The 16,661-nt window shown below is 36.0% G+C and overlaps 1 protein-coding gene across 6 annotated transcripts in view; it reads right to left on the bottom strand.

Moving 5' to 3' along the window:
- TNS3 (tensin 3) overlaps nucleotides 1-16,661 on the bottom strand; it is a 231,904-nt gene that overhangs the window by 99,430 nt on the left and 115,813 nt on the right. For 5 of the 6 annotated variants that reach the window (XM_082044751.1, XM_082044753.1, XM_082044754.1 and 2 more), the window contains 9 exons: nucleotides 16,328-16,499; nucleotides 14,220-14,270; nucleotides 12,879-13,001; nucleotides 11,790-11,854; nucleotides 8,752-8,835; nucleotides 5,420-5,532; nucleotides 4,251-4,311; nucleotides 4,040-4,115; nucleotides 278-407 (listed from right to left, as the gene is read on the bottom strand). In XM_082044751.1, coding sequence (XP_081900877.1) covers nucleotides 278-407; nucleotides 4,040-4,115; nucleotides 4,251-4,311; nucleotides 5,420-5,532; nucleotides 8,752-8,835; nucleotides 11,790-11,854; nucleotides 12,879-13,001; nucleotides 14,220-14,270; nucleotides 16,328-16,499 — 875 coding nt within the window. The remainder of the gene's footprint in view (nucleotides 1-277; nucleotides 408-4,039; nucleotides 4,116-4,250; nucleotides 4,312-5,419; nucleotides 5,533-8,751; nucleotides 8,836-11,789; nucleotides 11,855-12,878; nucleotides 13,002-14,219; nucleotides 14,271-16,327; nucleotides 16,500-16,661) is intronic. The other variant, XM_082044752.1, reaches the window with a different exon arrangement.

Genomic DNA, 16,661 nt, shown 5'->3' with positions numbered 1-16,661 from the left:
AAAAGTCAGGTTTTTTTACAAATGTGAGAAGAAGCGATAAGGAATTATTTTGACAAGTTAACTCACTTGAAGAGTGTTTCTTCTCACTAGGGGTTTACCTGTGTTAAATTCTATGAGTTAACTAACACAAAGCAGTCCCCTTTTCTGTAAAAGTACAGATGGAAAAAAATCCAAGAATCCTTTTAAAAATAGGTCCTGAAGATGATCACCATGTACAAAGGCACATGTGTGCACCCCCACACAAATACGCATCCAGCCAAACACAGAGGGCAGGTACCTTTGTTGGCATTGTCCAAATCCTCTTTGGTAAACACCAGGCCATGTCCTTGAATAGCTCCAGTGTGAAACTGAAGGCGAAAAACCACATCACGAGTAGCTGACCGGTATTTTTTGTGATAACACTTCAGCTAGAAGGAGACAGAGAAAAACATGTCAGGAAGTAATTTCTTAGAAATCTGAACAAACGTGTGTGTATGCGTTAGTTGCTAAGTAAAGCAGCCACAGTACAATTTACTGCAGACATCTCTGACGTTGTAACAAGCAGGGTATGTGTTATTCGATCCTTTAAAATTATAAAGGCCCAAGGCAAGACCGCTCTAGATGTGTAAAAATAATAACCGCTATTTTCATCACTATCAGTCACCAATCAGTAGATTATGACTCAAAATCACAACATTTGTCAGTACAATGTTGGAATGCTGACTTGTATCCATACTTCTTCACAGTACCAAATTAATGTAAAACTGAATTATAGCACACTCATTTCAAAATAACTGAAGAATATGCAGAGTTCTTAGAAGTAAGCCTGCAAGCGGATTACATCTATTTGAGGACTTTTAAAAAAAACTACTCTAGTGATGACAGGATCTTGTTTTATGTTACTGTGGGAAGTTGGCAGCAGTTTGACACCTTGGTTAGAACAACATAGAACTCTATAAAAATAACATCTAGTATGAATTTCAGCAGCTAAAAGTGAACACAATAGAGCTATTCTCTAACATCACGTTCCCTTGGACTAGACCTATGGATATTTTACCTACTAATTCTGTTGAGTCAACTGTAATACAAAGCCACTCAGCATTCTTACAGGAATACAGACAAATTTTGGTAACCTTAGTGCCAGGACTAAAAACGCTGTTATACTATCCTGATGATGTCAGGATTTTACGATAAAGCAGATATTACTGAAATGCATTATAAAGACAACAAAAATTACTTTTTCTTAAAGCAGACTGAGAAAAGTGTTCTAGGCAGAAGATAATGAATTATGAAAGAGAAAAAAGTTGTTCAAACTGAAGTAATACAAGAAAAATGTATGGGTTTAAGAGGGATGTTTCTGAAAGCTTAGATTAAAACATAGTTATGAAATCCTTCTCACTAGAGGATCTGAAAAATCTAACAGAAGCTGTTGCTCCCTACCCTTCATTATAGAAGCCCATGACGTCTTAAATTCCATAAGCTAATCAGCACTGACCATATACCTGGCACATAGGACAACTTCTGAAATACTTCAGTCCATATATCAGAGATGTTTTCTTTTCAGGCATTCACTACACAAACCACATATTCCTAACCCTTTACAAAGGCTGGGAGATTTTCTATGCAAGTAAGCATTATTTTATCTGAAAGTGAGGATTTGGGGTTGTTTGTTTCTTTGTTCTTTAAAATAGAATCCCCTACAGCATAGTGGTAATAACAGGTAAAATAGTATTAGCTTCTTACTCTAAACAGTGCTGCACACCCACTGAAATTAACAGTTTAATAACTCCTACCAATTGAAGGGATCTACTTCCTTTTAGTACAACTACCAGCAGTTTTTCACTAGAACCCTGGCCATAAGTCAGCTTCTTCAATTACCAAAATATAAGGTAGGAAAAACAGTTAAGACACTGCTTGATTCAAAAATAAATATTGCTCATTCTCCACTATGCCCAGTAACTCTATGTAAAGGCAAAACACCATCATAAGGGATGAAAACTGCAAGTTTGTCCAGAATTAAAAAACAGACAGAAAGGTGATTAAAAGAGCCCCAGATTAAAGATATCAGAACGCCAAAATATATAATCAACCTGATAGTAACTGTGATAATTCTATTTAATTACATTATGTATGCAAAAAGAAGCCTGAAAGACTGAAGAGCTTTTTTAAGGTTATATACATCCCTCCACATTTTCGTGTTAAAATATTAACTTCTTTAGCTTTTTCAACAATCACATTATTTTTACATACAGATTATATACAAGAGTTTGTGAAGACACAGAAGAATAAATACCTGAACAATAGGTTTTATCCTCCAACTCGTCAAGAGTTTTGGCTTTGCACAGTTGCTGCTACTATCTTTTGCATAATTATGTTTACAACAACACCGAATCCGGGCCAGTCCAGAGAACTACGAAGTTCCTGCTTCTTTCTACCTTCTAATTCAAAATAACAGCCCTGCATAATTTTAACTTAGCATATGCTAACCAACTTACTTATGTAGAATTGTAATTGTTTATGAAAATGTAGCCTCTCCTACAATGAGTAACTGTACATTTCAATAAACTCTAAGCTTAAGACTGAATTCTGACTCCTCTACTTTCTGATGCCACACCCAAGAATTAATGCAAACCACTGTAATATGTTGGGAAATACCTATATGCATTTACAGATATGAGTGCATCTAAACCTAAGACAAGCAAGACTTTTTTCCACCCCCCCCCCAGCTTTAAACCCATGTACTTCAAGTAGTTAAACCTTTTGGAGTCAGAGGTGGAACATTCTACAGATTTTTCTTGAAACCTCTGATGGTTTTGCTTAGATATAGTGAAAAAAATATTCAAAACTGAAGTCTTTGTTTACAAAATACTACCATGCTGAATAAGATGCTGGCTTGTTCAAAACAATTACCTCCAATAACAGCATGCAATTAATGACGCTGATCTCCTAAAATGATGCAAGCACTACTGAAAAGCTACAGGCTCATCTTTCATTTTAAACACACATTTGAGAGATATTTGTCTCAGACTGATTTCTTTTGTTATCTATTCCATTTCTTTAGGCACCACCAGTCCTCTGATGAGTAACAAATCTTCCTCAATTTGAAACTGTCCCACACTTAGAGAGTACACCAATACATAAAAGCATATTTAAAAACTGTTGCTCCATTTTTTAGTGAAAGAAAGACCAATATACTAAACTGAATGGAGAGGGAAAGTAGGAAAGGGAAAAGGAGAAAGGATAACAAAAAACCACAATATTTAAATAAAGAAATAATTTCATATCAAGGACCCCTTACATTGAGGTCCAACATTTCTAAAAGTACTACATGTAAGACCATTCTGAAACCTACAAGCAATAGGCCAGGAATATTTTCTGAAAATATTTCCCCCCACCATTCATACCACATGTTCTTCTGTCCTCTTAATTTAACAAATTGAAAGGCATGGCAACGATCTTTCTTTACTTTCTCCGTGCATAATGTGTATGACAAGCAAGAGAGAAAGCAGATTTAAAATAATATTGCTGCAATTTAACCATAGTTATGTTTTGCACACAGGGAATTAAAGACACTATAGTAGTGTGTATAAATTACTTTCTAAATACTGAATTGCACTTATAGAATCAAAAAGCTTTTCTTTGGTATCACACCTTTTTGAATCCCAAAACAATTTAGAATTAGTTAGGTGCTTTCTTTATATAATATAGTTTTATGACTGTGCATGTCTGCCAAGTTACAGGACAAGGGTATTTTAATGGCAAGTTACAAACACTCCCTGAAGCAATTTTTGTAAAGAAAATAGCGATACTGGCCTTACAGCACTTGGTGATGCTATGAAATGGGAATGTGGAGAGCAAATGTTTCAGCTCTTAAAATATTCTGGTTTGAGTTTTACAGGAATTCGGATTCCTATAAAACTCAAGAATGATGACTAAATTAACTTAATAACCCATTCTGTAGTATGTCTGCAACCATTTGCTCAATTTAATTTTTTTACAAGAACACAGATCAGGTCTAAATGGCACAGTACTAGATTTACATTCTATACATTTAACTTACCATAATATCTCCCTTCAAAAGCTGGGCAGGGTCTATAGCAATGCAGATTCGGGTCTGATTTTCTGCTCCTACACTACTTAACAGGAGAGAAACAAAAAATAAAATTTATGGTTTAAAAAAACAAAAAAAAACCAAAAAACATACTATGTACTTCTGCAATTACGAGAATTAAACCTGATTTCAAACATAAAGCAAAATGCTTATGACTTACTATATTCCAGATGTATAAACTGGTTGCATAGCCTGATACAGCTTCAGAAAAGGCCGGAAAGCTGAAAAGAAGTCAACAGAAAATACCATTTTGTAACTATTTTCCTTTAACTGAATATCACAACTAGGAAGCTTCATGCACATCCAGACTGAGCGAAGTGGCACACAAGTGGCATGTTGACCATCAAAATATCCTTCAAAGCAAAACTGGCTTTGAAAGAGTAATTTTCCCTCAACAGAATATTTGATTATATTTTATGAAAAAGCCACTTTTTCCATATCTTCAGACTAGTTCTCAGTTAGGGAGGAGGGGATTTCAAAGGAATTCAGTAATCAGAGAAAGAAGGAACACTTTGCTCCTTATAGATGTCTGTCTTCCTTCCCTCCCATGTTTTCTGCAGGTAAACAAAATTACTTAGGAAAGAGAATCACCAAAACAAAACAGACAAAACCAAAACCCAAAACAAAGTAAAAAGCATTTTCAAGATGAAACAAAATATCTGATCTACAGGTTTTTCCAAAGCTAGTAAGTCCCTTAAATTTCTTTCTACAAACAATATCTTGTATTATAACTGTATTGAAACAGTTATTTTAGAAATAAAAATCAGACTAAACAACAATGACAATAGAGGATTGCAAATTATCCTGGTAACATTTCAAAGACAGGTGCTCTTGGATGACGAAAAAATAGTTATACTACTTTACCATGCTCTAGCACAATATGGTTTAGCACTTTAATTTTAAAGTCACTTATTATAGCAGAACACCTTAGAAGTGCACCATACCAAAATGGCTTTTCTACATAAAATCCCATCTCAAAACAGAACACAGATTATATTTATGTTTTTTTCCTAAACAAGGAGGAAATGACTGCGAAACCTGACCAGCCTCTCAGCTCATTTGCAGGGACTGGGATCACAACTGTTCAGAAACTAGGCAGACATTAATAGCATCAACTTTTCATTTTACAAAGGACAAGAATTTTATTTCACCTGCTGTAATTTTTACTCTTAGGATATTTCTCTTCTACTGTCTCCTTTATATGGAATATTTGGACTGATATCAAGGAACATCAACTCTACTTTGAGGTTCATGCAGGTTTTCTAGAAAGCCCCAAAAGAAAACAATACTGTGAGCCTACACTTGTATAGGAAAAGGTAGGTAATTTACCTGCCCCAGCATCAAAGCTTGGGATGCCATGAAGGATAACATAGTGCAGGAAAAGAGGAGTTGCATTCATTTTTACAGATCCGGAGAGAAGCCCACTTAAGAATTGCACGTATCTAAAAATATAAAATTTATCCGAATTAAATAAAGCAGTAATGCAACCTATCAGGGAAATACATCCTTTACACATCACTATTTCTAGGCTATGGGTAGTGAATAGCATTGTGACATTACACATAACTCCAAAAGACTAATCTTCACAAAATAGCATGAAAAGACACTTTAATTTACCACTTCATTAAATCCATGGCTGTCACACTGCTGTTGTTGATGTCTTCATTTTAGTTACTTACATCACTAAATAAGAAAGGAACTAGCAGCGATAGTAAAGTAAATCATTTTGGTACACATCCCAGGCTGCAAGTGAAGGTCTCCATTAGCTTCCATAGCAGCCTGACATGGGTTCCACTCCATTTACAGTGAAGTGCACTCCACTGAAACAAGAGCAAGATGCTCCCTTGTCAGAAATTTTATCTAAGGCCAATACAGACAAATAACATGAGAAGTGATCTCACTCAGCACTAAACAGAGTAAAACTACCATAGAAAGGTGAAAATCATTATATTTCTGCTATTTAACAGCTGGTTTGTTCACAAGGTCATGAGCAAGGAAATGCAAATGAACATCACTGCAGCGTGTGTTAAACAAATTCCTTCTATCTGCTTAAATAACCAAGGGACATCAGTCCCCTTCAATTTTTCTAATGGCTTTGAGTCCCTTTTTCTTCCATGCCCATCACACAACCTTCATTTAACTTCACTCTCAGGAATGCACAAAAAAAAAAAAGAAAACCACCTCGTTTCCCCACTTCATGCACAGATCTCATTCCTTACTGCAGGCACCTGCTAACAGCACAACTAAAGATAACCTGTCCAACAATGACAGCTTTACTACTCCTGTAAACCATCACAGGGGGCCATGGTGGTTTCAAATAGGTTTCATTTTACAGACAGCTAGCAAAGCTCACTTTATTTCGAAATGTTAAGACAACTTTACTTTTTGGTTTCCTCCTTCAGTCTTTCTGAAAACATCTGGTACATCAAAAGCGCACATTTACAAGTTTTCACATATATGTGACAAAAAAACAGTGTGGTAAAACACTTCGTCAGTCATCTCTCAGTCTGAACATCTTCTCTCTACCACTATCTGTTTTTAATTATTCAAAAAATTCAACTGAATTTTTGAATGCCTTTCTCAAGATACTGCACTTAAAAGACTTATAGGCAGTTGGCTTATTTTTGAGAATCAGGTCCGAAGATGTATCATGATGATTTCTGAAAACTTTTATAAACATGTACTGTATCTGTACTTCTTATTCAGGCAAACCTTCAAATGCTTATCTAAGAATGAAGTATTTATTTAAAGTATTGTCAGAATGGATTCAGAACAGGAGATGTGGTCTATAGTTGCTTTTCTTTCCACTGCTACAGCATCCAACCAGCAGTGATATTTTCAGAACTGAAGCACTTCAAGGCCACCATTTATTTTTTCTGGACAAAACTTAGTGGAGGAAAAGTTTAAAAACACACATAATAGGTGTATTTTCAAGCTTTATCATTTTGATACTCACCTAAATTATACCTGCTTATACATGAACTTGATTTTAACAAGGACATTGCTAATTATTCAAGAATGGCTTCAGAGGAAAAGCACATTAAAAAGGTGATTCAGGCCACTAATTGATCAAAATTGAATCAAAAAAGGATTATAAAATTACCCACAGATATTACAAACTTGGTTTTCCTTTCTGTGCAATTGGATTAGTAGCCACTGCCAGGCCAGGCAAGGTAGGAAAGGCCAGGTTCAGGAGGAGAATGATTCTGACAGGTTTGGAAAACCTCCTCTGTTTCTCATGGGGAGTGACACTCTGAAGCACCTGTGTACACATACATCTGGCAGACGCTAAGAGCAGCTCAAGTTCAGTGCTGCTGAGCAAAGATGCTAATTCCATCAGTCAGGAGATGAACTGAGCCTCCCTTCATGCCCCCATCCCCAGAAGAATTAAGCAAGTGTCCTTGAGGAGGGTAGGAAAGCTAGATGCCACCACTTACACCTATTTCATCTGTAGCTTTAGGGCTCACGTACAGATCACCTAGGTTAGTAGCTACTGAAGCTTTCTGTCAACATGGATGTAAAACCTGCACAAGTCACAGACACTGCTGTGAGGGTCCCAGCCACTCATGGAAATACATCTGATCCATAATGCTTCTCCATGGGAATATTAAGAACATCTATTTTCTTTTGCTCCTACAGTGCACTCCTCTCTGTCTGGTGGGTGCCACTCTCAAACCCCTATTAAAATGCAATATATGCAAGCATAAGACTGGACAAACAAACAAACCCAACAACACACAAAACCAAACACAACCAAAACCAACAGAATGCTGTGTTACTACTTTTCAAGTGAAAAAGAGAGGTGCAGGGCACCAAATGGGTTCAAGAAGTAACAGAAAAGCTCTTCTTATTTAGAGATTAACAGAATCAAAATGCCTTATGCTCATCGTTACTACTTACTTTCTAGTTAAATTACTAGTACAGCCTTATGCTTTTAACAACTTCCAAAAAAACTTATCATATACACACTGATTAAGACCAAAAAGAACAGTAACTAATTAAATCAAATCCAGGTGATATTTTATGTTTCCAAAAGAAGATTCACCTGTACCACAATTACTTGTCTGATGGATATCAGTCTCTTTTGGTAATGAATCCTTCATTATGTGTCATTGAATGAGGTAAATATGAACCGCAAAACTTTTCACTTTCCAAACTGCTTACTTAGAGTCCCAACTCAACCTTATTATGCAGACAGACTGAAAAGGTAGGACATTCAGACAGACTGAATAAATAATGCATGCTTTAATTTACTAGCATGGACATGGGGCAGAGGCATAATCCTCCAAACAAGTGGTAATAAGATCTTTATTGCACACTAATCAACACACATTCCATACACAACATTCATGCCACAGAAAAATGAATTGGAGCAATTGAGAAACAGATTGTGACATCTCTTTTTGTTAACAAACAATGCAGTAAGAATACATGTAGTATAACAGTGTAGTACAAAAGGTCTATCCTGAGTTATGTGCATTAACTGAAGGAGAGATCTTATCAATCAAGGAATATTAATATAAGATAAAGTGCTGAGAGTTCAGAAATCACTGGAGGGTCTTCTGAAACAGTCTTCACATAGCAGGGGGGGAACAAGGAGTGAGGGCAGAAGATAATGATGACACTTCTTATCAGTATGAATTAGAAATAAATAAAAATACCTTCTTTGGGATGGCTGCATTAAAGCTGAAACTTTATCATCAAAGAATTTCTTCATAGCAAATCTATCTAGAGCCTGATCAGCACTGTTAAAACAGAAACACAAATACCATGTTATTTCAGCTCAGGGTTATCTTGGAGATTCAGCAAGTTAATGCTTGAAATATGCCAAAATATTTGGAAGGAAAAAGCACAGAAAAGCAAGTAAAAAGAAAAGAAAGAAGCACCTAACTAGTAACTCTAGCGCTAACAGGTCAGACAAGAATGTTTTTCCACTGACACCTTCTCATTCAATACCTTAAGGCAGTCTCCTTCCTGAGGCAAAGCAGCTACTCCCTTATTCAATTAACTGGACTGTGTACTTCCAATGTGAATATGTCAAAGCCATAATGCAATAAACTTTAGCAAAGCCAAGCAGGTCAGGCTGCAAAAGAAGGATACTTGCCATAATTTCCCAAAAGTGCAACTGGGGAGCTCTCTCTGTGAAATACAAATTTATTCTCTTTTTAAAAAGGAAGCAGCAACATTATTGAGATCAAAACCACTGCCCAGCTCTGACTGCAGTACAGTATATGAGGTACAAGGGATGCTGGGCTAGAGGACCATTTAAGCAGTCAAATAATTAATTCTGTCTTTTGTTTCCTGTGCCCTGAGCCATGATCAGAGAGAATGTTTAAAATAAAAGTGTTAATCTTTGAAAAAGAAATGTGTTCGATGAGACAACCACAAACTCTTCAAATGCACAATTAAGGAGCAACATATTCAGTAAAATACATTTTCTTCCATTTTTTAACCAGAATGGCTCTGATGTGAGTCTTCTGTACCTGTGCAGAGGAAAGCAAGAGGGTATAGAAAAAAAGAAATAGAAGCGCCAAAAATCAGTAAGAATGCTGTTAATCACATATGCTAAGTAACAATGTATGCTGATTCTGTCACATCCATACAGAAAAAAAAACCGTGTGTCTCTTAACAGTTGTAGTTGATAGTGTTAATTAACACTGGGACATAAAAAAAAGAGCAGAAGTTTCAAAATAATTAGATGCCGGAATCTCAAATCCTGAATTCCACTTCTAGTTCTACCTGAACAAGTTCTGAGGAAAAAAAAAAAAAAAGTATAATATGCATGTCAGGTTAAAAATGGAATTTATATCTTTTCCCAATATTAATCAGTTACTGATTGTCTTGATAGGGTGCTGGATCAGGCTGTAAAGTCATGCCTTCTCTTTATGGATGTTAAAGATTACATACTGTGTGCTTAAAATATCCTCAACCCAAACACTCTGTTCTTTACCCAGCCCATCTTCACACATTTTCACCCACACTACCACCCACTCATCTTGCCAGAGACTGCTAGTACTGGTTAAAACACAGTTTATCAACTATCACAAAGAGCTCTGTTTGCCCTCATTAAATTTGATGTCACCTTATTCTGTCTAAATGAGAAAAACAGGTATTTATAACTTGTAACCAAAAGAGGTTTGCATCCTAAGGTTTTTCAACGAAGACTAGATTTTTTTGCTATGTGCTTGCAGACTACTGAGGATGTTCATGCTAAATAAAGTTCCTAATGCTTTCTGAGTGCTGTTCCTACAGCAGCTGGCACCTTCAGCAGCAGCACCTGTGGTAATTTCTGCTTCTGTGAGGTTTCCATGTACCATTTAAGAGTCCTGATAATGCTAGGGATATACAAAGCCTAGCTGTGAAACTCGCCCAACCTCATGCGTACATAAAAAAAGAAAGTTTTTGATAGGAGCTGACAGATATCCTGAAATTTAAAGTCAGACTTCTAAACTCTCTCCTCCCAGAGGAATCCTGAATTTGTTTAGGGTAAAAGAAGACAGCTTTCATCTCTGGGCTTTACAATCACATCCAGATGTTGTTCTGTATGGCATTACTTAAACATATTTATAGCCAGGTACCACCTTTAAGGATGACATAATATTGCGATACTGAGTCAAAACACAGTACTGTACTATCCTCACTTGACATATTTTGTCATTCACAATACATCGCAATAAAATATTATAAAATTCTGGCACTGTTCCAATTACTACTTGAAGATACATGTATTTATTTTTTTCAGCACATACTGATGTGCGTAGTGCACTTAATTTCTTAGCCTACAATTACCCGTTGATCGGGCTTAGCAGAGAGAATAGAGATTATTTTCTGAGATGCTAGTTTTACTGAAATCCACGAGTAATTTGCTATCAGCCTATAGTGATTCAGCACTTCATCCACTACAGTATTGGATCAAATCTGTTACTGACAGACTGGTGTGAATTCAGAACCAAATTTGATTTAACCATGGCCTCTACAGTGCATTTTAATTTCAATACATTTATATATGTGTATACACAAAAGAGACCAAATGAAAACAATTTTATTAAAAACCAAACCAAAAATCCAAAACACATTTCATCCTTTTGAGACCATTTATCAAAATTTATCTTTGTTGACATAAACTGTCAATTATCATTTCATAATTTGAGCATTCTAAAAGAAACAATTAAAACCAAGTAATCAGACTGCAAGATAAAGTCTAGATTATTTCTTAAACTGCATTCTGCACTTTGATCAGCATCTTGGAATTCCCTGTTCAAATACCGATTTCAGATTCTAAAACTGTGCTCCTTAACTACTTTAGGAATAGTTTCCCATTGACTCAAAAGAGGCAACTTGATGGATGTGGCAAATAGATGGGTATAACAGAATGAAGATGGTGGTATTATATCAAAATGGTTTCTCACACAGTTCTTCATTCATCTCAAAAGATTATTTAGAGAATTTTCCCACAGAATCATTTAATATCTCAGATTAGAAGGGACCTTAGGGTGTCACCTACTACAACCTCCTGCTGAAAGTAGGACCACAAGAAAACTGTCATGAAAGCAGGCTGTTTTAAGACATGCTCCAAGATTCTTTGGGAAGAAAACGTGAGAAACAGTAAGTTGACAAACAGTACTACAATTAAAAGGCATCTTTTTCTCATATTTCCTTAATGGTAAAAAACCCAGAATATGCATTATCTACAACTTACCTTGCAGAAACATTGGTGAAATGCATATATGATGATATGACTACGCCTATTCTTCCTTTTCCTCCCTGTATTAGGAAGAAGGGAATGATAACTTATTTATTACATTATTGGGCATTATTTTACTTAAGACCCATGATAAACAAAACCTGAAGACAGGAGATTCAGAGAGTCCCTTTGCTCAAGCATCTCCCATGTATGGGCCATTTTCCTGGCTGCAGTCCTGCAACTAGTAAGAATTCAATAGAGTTTCATACAATCATGGCATTCTGCCTGCAAGCTGTTCAGGACTGGGGACTATACAACATGACTTGAAATTTTGGTCCCATTATCACCCTCATTCCATGTAGAGTAACATCTGTCAGGGATACAGAGACAGATTTGCTTCAATGTCACCCGCACAGCTACCAACTCAGTTCTGAATTCATTTTATCTGTATTTAATTAAGGTTTCTCTTTATCCCTCTTCATAGTGAGCAAGCAAGAAGTGACACTGCACAATGGTAACTTGGCTGTAAAGCAGTGCACTGACACTAGCAATTAGAACCTGTCAGAAGTACCCAGGAGGTACTCAATGCCCTCATATCCTACAACCATACAACAGTCTAAAGGGATGATTTGTAATATGTTACCTATGCTTAGCCCACAACAAAATGTCACAGAACATAAAGAGCTTCTAATGAGTTTGCTATTGAGCTGGAAAAACTTTAAGCTTCTAAATAGGCTCATGGGAGTAGCAATGACTTTTGAAGGAAGTGAATTAACATTACTGCATGCTAATACCCAGAGCAGAGGCTAGAAGCTTAGTTATCATGAAAAGCAATACAGGGTTTTTAAAAAAGATGGACCCATTTTGAAATCACTACTGCTTTGAAATTGGGTCCATCTGTTCAAAGCACTCTGTATATAACAAGCATGCAAGGTCAGTGGATTTAAGCTTATTTAAATCAACTGAAGATCTATCCCATTGTTTCCAACATGGTAAACAGATGAAATTTTTTTTTTTTTCCTTTTTTTTATATGAGGAAGAATAAAGGACAATATTTTGGAAATGAATACAGATAGGCAATATGTATACACAAAGGTTACTTACTCTGCAATGAATCACCACCACATGTTGAGGATCATTGTTTAGCCATGACTCCATAGCCTTGCAGATGGTGCACACCTTATCAAGAGGCGGAGCGTGGAGATCAGGCCACCCCACATCCATAATCTGCAATTAAACAAGTAACAGTCAAAAGAAACACCTTGATCCTAATCCTTCATATGAAAATCTGGCTTCAAATAACTCCGGCAGAGAAGAATCTCCGTATTTTTTCCAATGCCATATAATTATGCCATTCAAATGGCATGATGTAACTAAAATGTGCATACAGGTTTCTTAAGGGGAAGAAGATATTTGTTTGTTTTTTTAAAGATAATACTACTTTTATAGAAACAAACAAACAAACAACTCTTACCAAAACACACCAACCATTCACAAGTGACAACATTTCTGAAGCTTGACTTCCTAAAGAATCTTCAATGAGAAATTCAGGTATTTTATAATGGGAAAATATTTAGAAGGTCAAAATTAGAACTAAGAATGTTAACTGGCCTGGTTCGGTATTTTGTGTTTGTTTTTATTTAATTTGCAATTTATTTCCTTCACGTGCAACAGATTTAACATCTCCAAATTTGGTTCCTATTTTCTGTTCAACTTTAGTCACTGTATTATATGCATATAGTTAACTCTAACAAAAACTGTAACCATGAACAACTTAAATCCTTCATGATCAACAAAACATTTAAAAGGTCAAAATCAAGAGTTCTTTTAATGTTTTCCTTCAAATAGTGTATATCCCTGTAAATCTACTGCTGTAAGTATACATCTGTGTTACTCTGGTCTTACAATAGCTGGTGAAAAGTACCTGCATATCATTTTTTACAACAAATACAACAACTGGTGAGGAAGAACAAAACACAGACATCAACAGCTCCCTTCTTTATGTCTCTATTGTGCAGAGAAGCAACTATGAAAAGGTAGTACAAAAGGGAAGTCTATTTCTGAACAAAGTTCACTAGCTTCAAGTATTAAGACTGTACATTGCAGTATATAACTCCTAGCATCCTGTGACTGCACAATGAAAGTGTACTTGGAGTAAAATTTATATCACTCAACAGGTATTTTTCAGTAGTCCCAATGGGCTTTGGGCCCTGTGTGCAAATTCTAAGAATACAACAGAAACAGCTACACAAAGCACAGACCTAAGAGACACAACACGGAACTTGGGAAAAACAAAAGGGACGCATGTGGGGTTTTTTATCATCTTCCTAAAGCTGTTCTCTTAGTCTGTATATGTATATGCATGCACAGCTTCAGTGGTTATCAGGCCATTTAAATTGTATTTAACACTAGAAAGAAAGGCATGTTATGGAAGTTAACCAATACCTTTGGGTTAAGCTTGGCAAGGTCATATCTCTTTTCTGAGAGGTTTAACACCTGTTAAGAAAGAAAAAATTAAAAAAAAAAAAAAAAATCAACCATCAAGTCTTCCAAATTTAGTTAGTAGTTGTATTTGAAACACTTGATAATTATGAGAAACTACAGTGGTAAGGCTTCAGGTTTGCCTACTGTTTTACTAAATTAAATTAACATTTGAAGTCAGGTAGCAACAGCAAATGTATTCTAGGTATTCCGTTATTACACAATGGAACTAAATACACATTTTGAAAAAGGGCAATTAACATTCTGCTACATTTTATTTACTTCAGATGGCTTTTAGTCAGAAATACACTGAGATATCTGGGCACCATGCAAAATAACTGCAGGACACAAGAATTTACAAAGAAAAGTTTAGTTGGGTGGTAGAGTCTTAAATATTTGAATTTGAGTGCCTGGCAAGAAAACGCTGTTCTGTCAAAACTTCGCAGGGAAGATATGGCATAGCTATTTAACTACAGCTTAGGCTGTGAGATCTTCCAACTCTTCTGTTACTGTTAGACAGTAAGTTATCATATACTTACTGTTTAATAATGAGCAGTTAAATGGACTGCTAAATTAATGTAAAGGTTGCTATACATGTGCCTCTTCAGCAGACTGAAGGGCTCTTTGAAACATGAGAAACATAAGACAGTTTAAAAATAAGCTCTCCGGATATACAACCTGGTTGTCATTTGCCAGCTTAACTTCCAAATTTGCATACTTGGGACAGATGGCATCAAACCTTATTTTGATCAAGCCAGCTGATTTCCAAAGTATTCATTAGAATATAAATAAAACTAAGACAAAACCAAGAAACCAAACAGATCTAAACTTTGCAAGAGAAACTGACTGCAATCCCACTTAGAAAGAGGGCACCTTAAACAAGACTTACCATATACCAGATTTTTGTAATACAAACAGGCATTAGTGAGATTTAACTGGACTGAGACTACAAGCTTATTTCACAAATAACAAAAGCACTGCTGTTGCATGGGAAAGACCACTGAGAACAAGTGAATTTGAATTAGTAAAGCTTTACATATAGTTTATCTTCAAACTGTTACTGTCACCTTACAAACTACCAGCACCTGATGGAAGGGAAGCCAATGGTAGGAAGGCAGCATGTTGAGGACATCAGACCACATTACAAAGTATAACAAGTGCATCCTGAGAACAACAGCTAGTTCATAATGCATCTATGACACCTGGGTTTGTGAGCAAATTATAATGTATTTAAATATGTCTTTAAATTGTTAGGTGGAATCTCTCCAGAAACTAATTTCCACTATGACTCAAATTCATGCTCCTGAAGCCATGGATTTGATTTTAATAGTTACACGTGGTAACTAACACGAGAGTAGAAGAAAAAAGTAAATAAAACATTGGCCCTGTTTTAAATTCACCTTCACAGAACAAACTAAGACAATACATGCCATATGGTTTAGATGCACTAGCCAGAAAAAAGCACAGGAGATTAACAGTTTGTGTCATCATTTAAAAATAAATAATCTGCACAGAGAGCTCATTATAGATTTGCTTACAGCTTAATTTCCTATAGAACTAAAAAGCAGGAAAAAATGCATCTAAATCAAGTTAATGAGAAAGAGCTGAACTGAACACACAAACAGCAGCCCTTTTCTATATGTTGTTTCACAATATGCAGTAGAGACAGCCAAGACATGATGGTGAGAGACCATCAGATACCCAGCTGAGGACCCAGAGGTAGCTGGCTGCTAGAAAAAAAAAAGAAAGCACTACACATTGCAAGGTGTGTATCTTTCAAAAGCATGCTTTGGACAATAAAAACAGTCAGAGCAATTATTCTACAACATTTGGGTATGTGCTATCATAACAGAAAGTGCAGTGCTGACCAGCAGAAAAGTGCTTTTAACATCTGTACTTGCTTAACAGCTTAAAACACTACTGAAAAGTCTTGCTCTTGCTTACAAAGCTGTAAAGGTAGACCAAAGAGACTTTAGAAGAGTGACTTCAAGTTTATAACTGTATACGTGGACATACAAGTGGTCTTCCTGCAGGACAGATGATGTATCACAAAAGACTGATGCTACACATACCAAGTAATTATCTCCATGTTTGGATTTGAGCATTCGGGTCACATCTTGTAGATTGTGGAGGTAAGTTTCCTCAGAACAGCTAGCAGGAAACGATACGGCAATGATCCGCTCTGTGATGTAAGTGAGGTCAAGTTCATAGCCTTCCTCCATAATGTGATCAAATTCTGCACTTCTGTGAAGAAATTAGATGTGGTAGTCAGAGTAAAGCAGACAAGAACAAACATAGCATATTAATGAGAAGAAACTACAACTTGGACTCATACAGTCAAGCATCTGATGTTTCCAACCTATTCATTACAATTACAATCTATTAAATGCCTACAGAGCTCACATT

The sequence above is a fragment of the Streptopelia decaocto genome (assembly GCF_964273445.1).
Source record: "Streptopelia decaocto genome assembly, chromosome: 2".
In the NCBI taxonomy this organism is placed as follows: domain Eukaryota; kingdom Metazoa; phylum Chordata; class Aves; order Columbiformes; family Columbidae; genus Streptopelia; species Streptopelia decaocto.
Note: the sequence above shows the minus strand (reverse complement) of the source record. Positions and strands in the feature narration are given on the sequence as shown.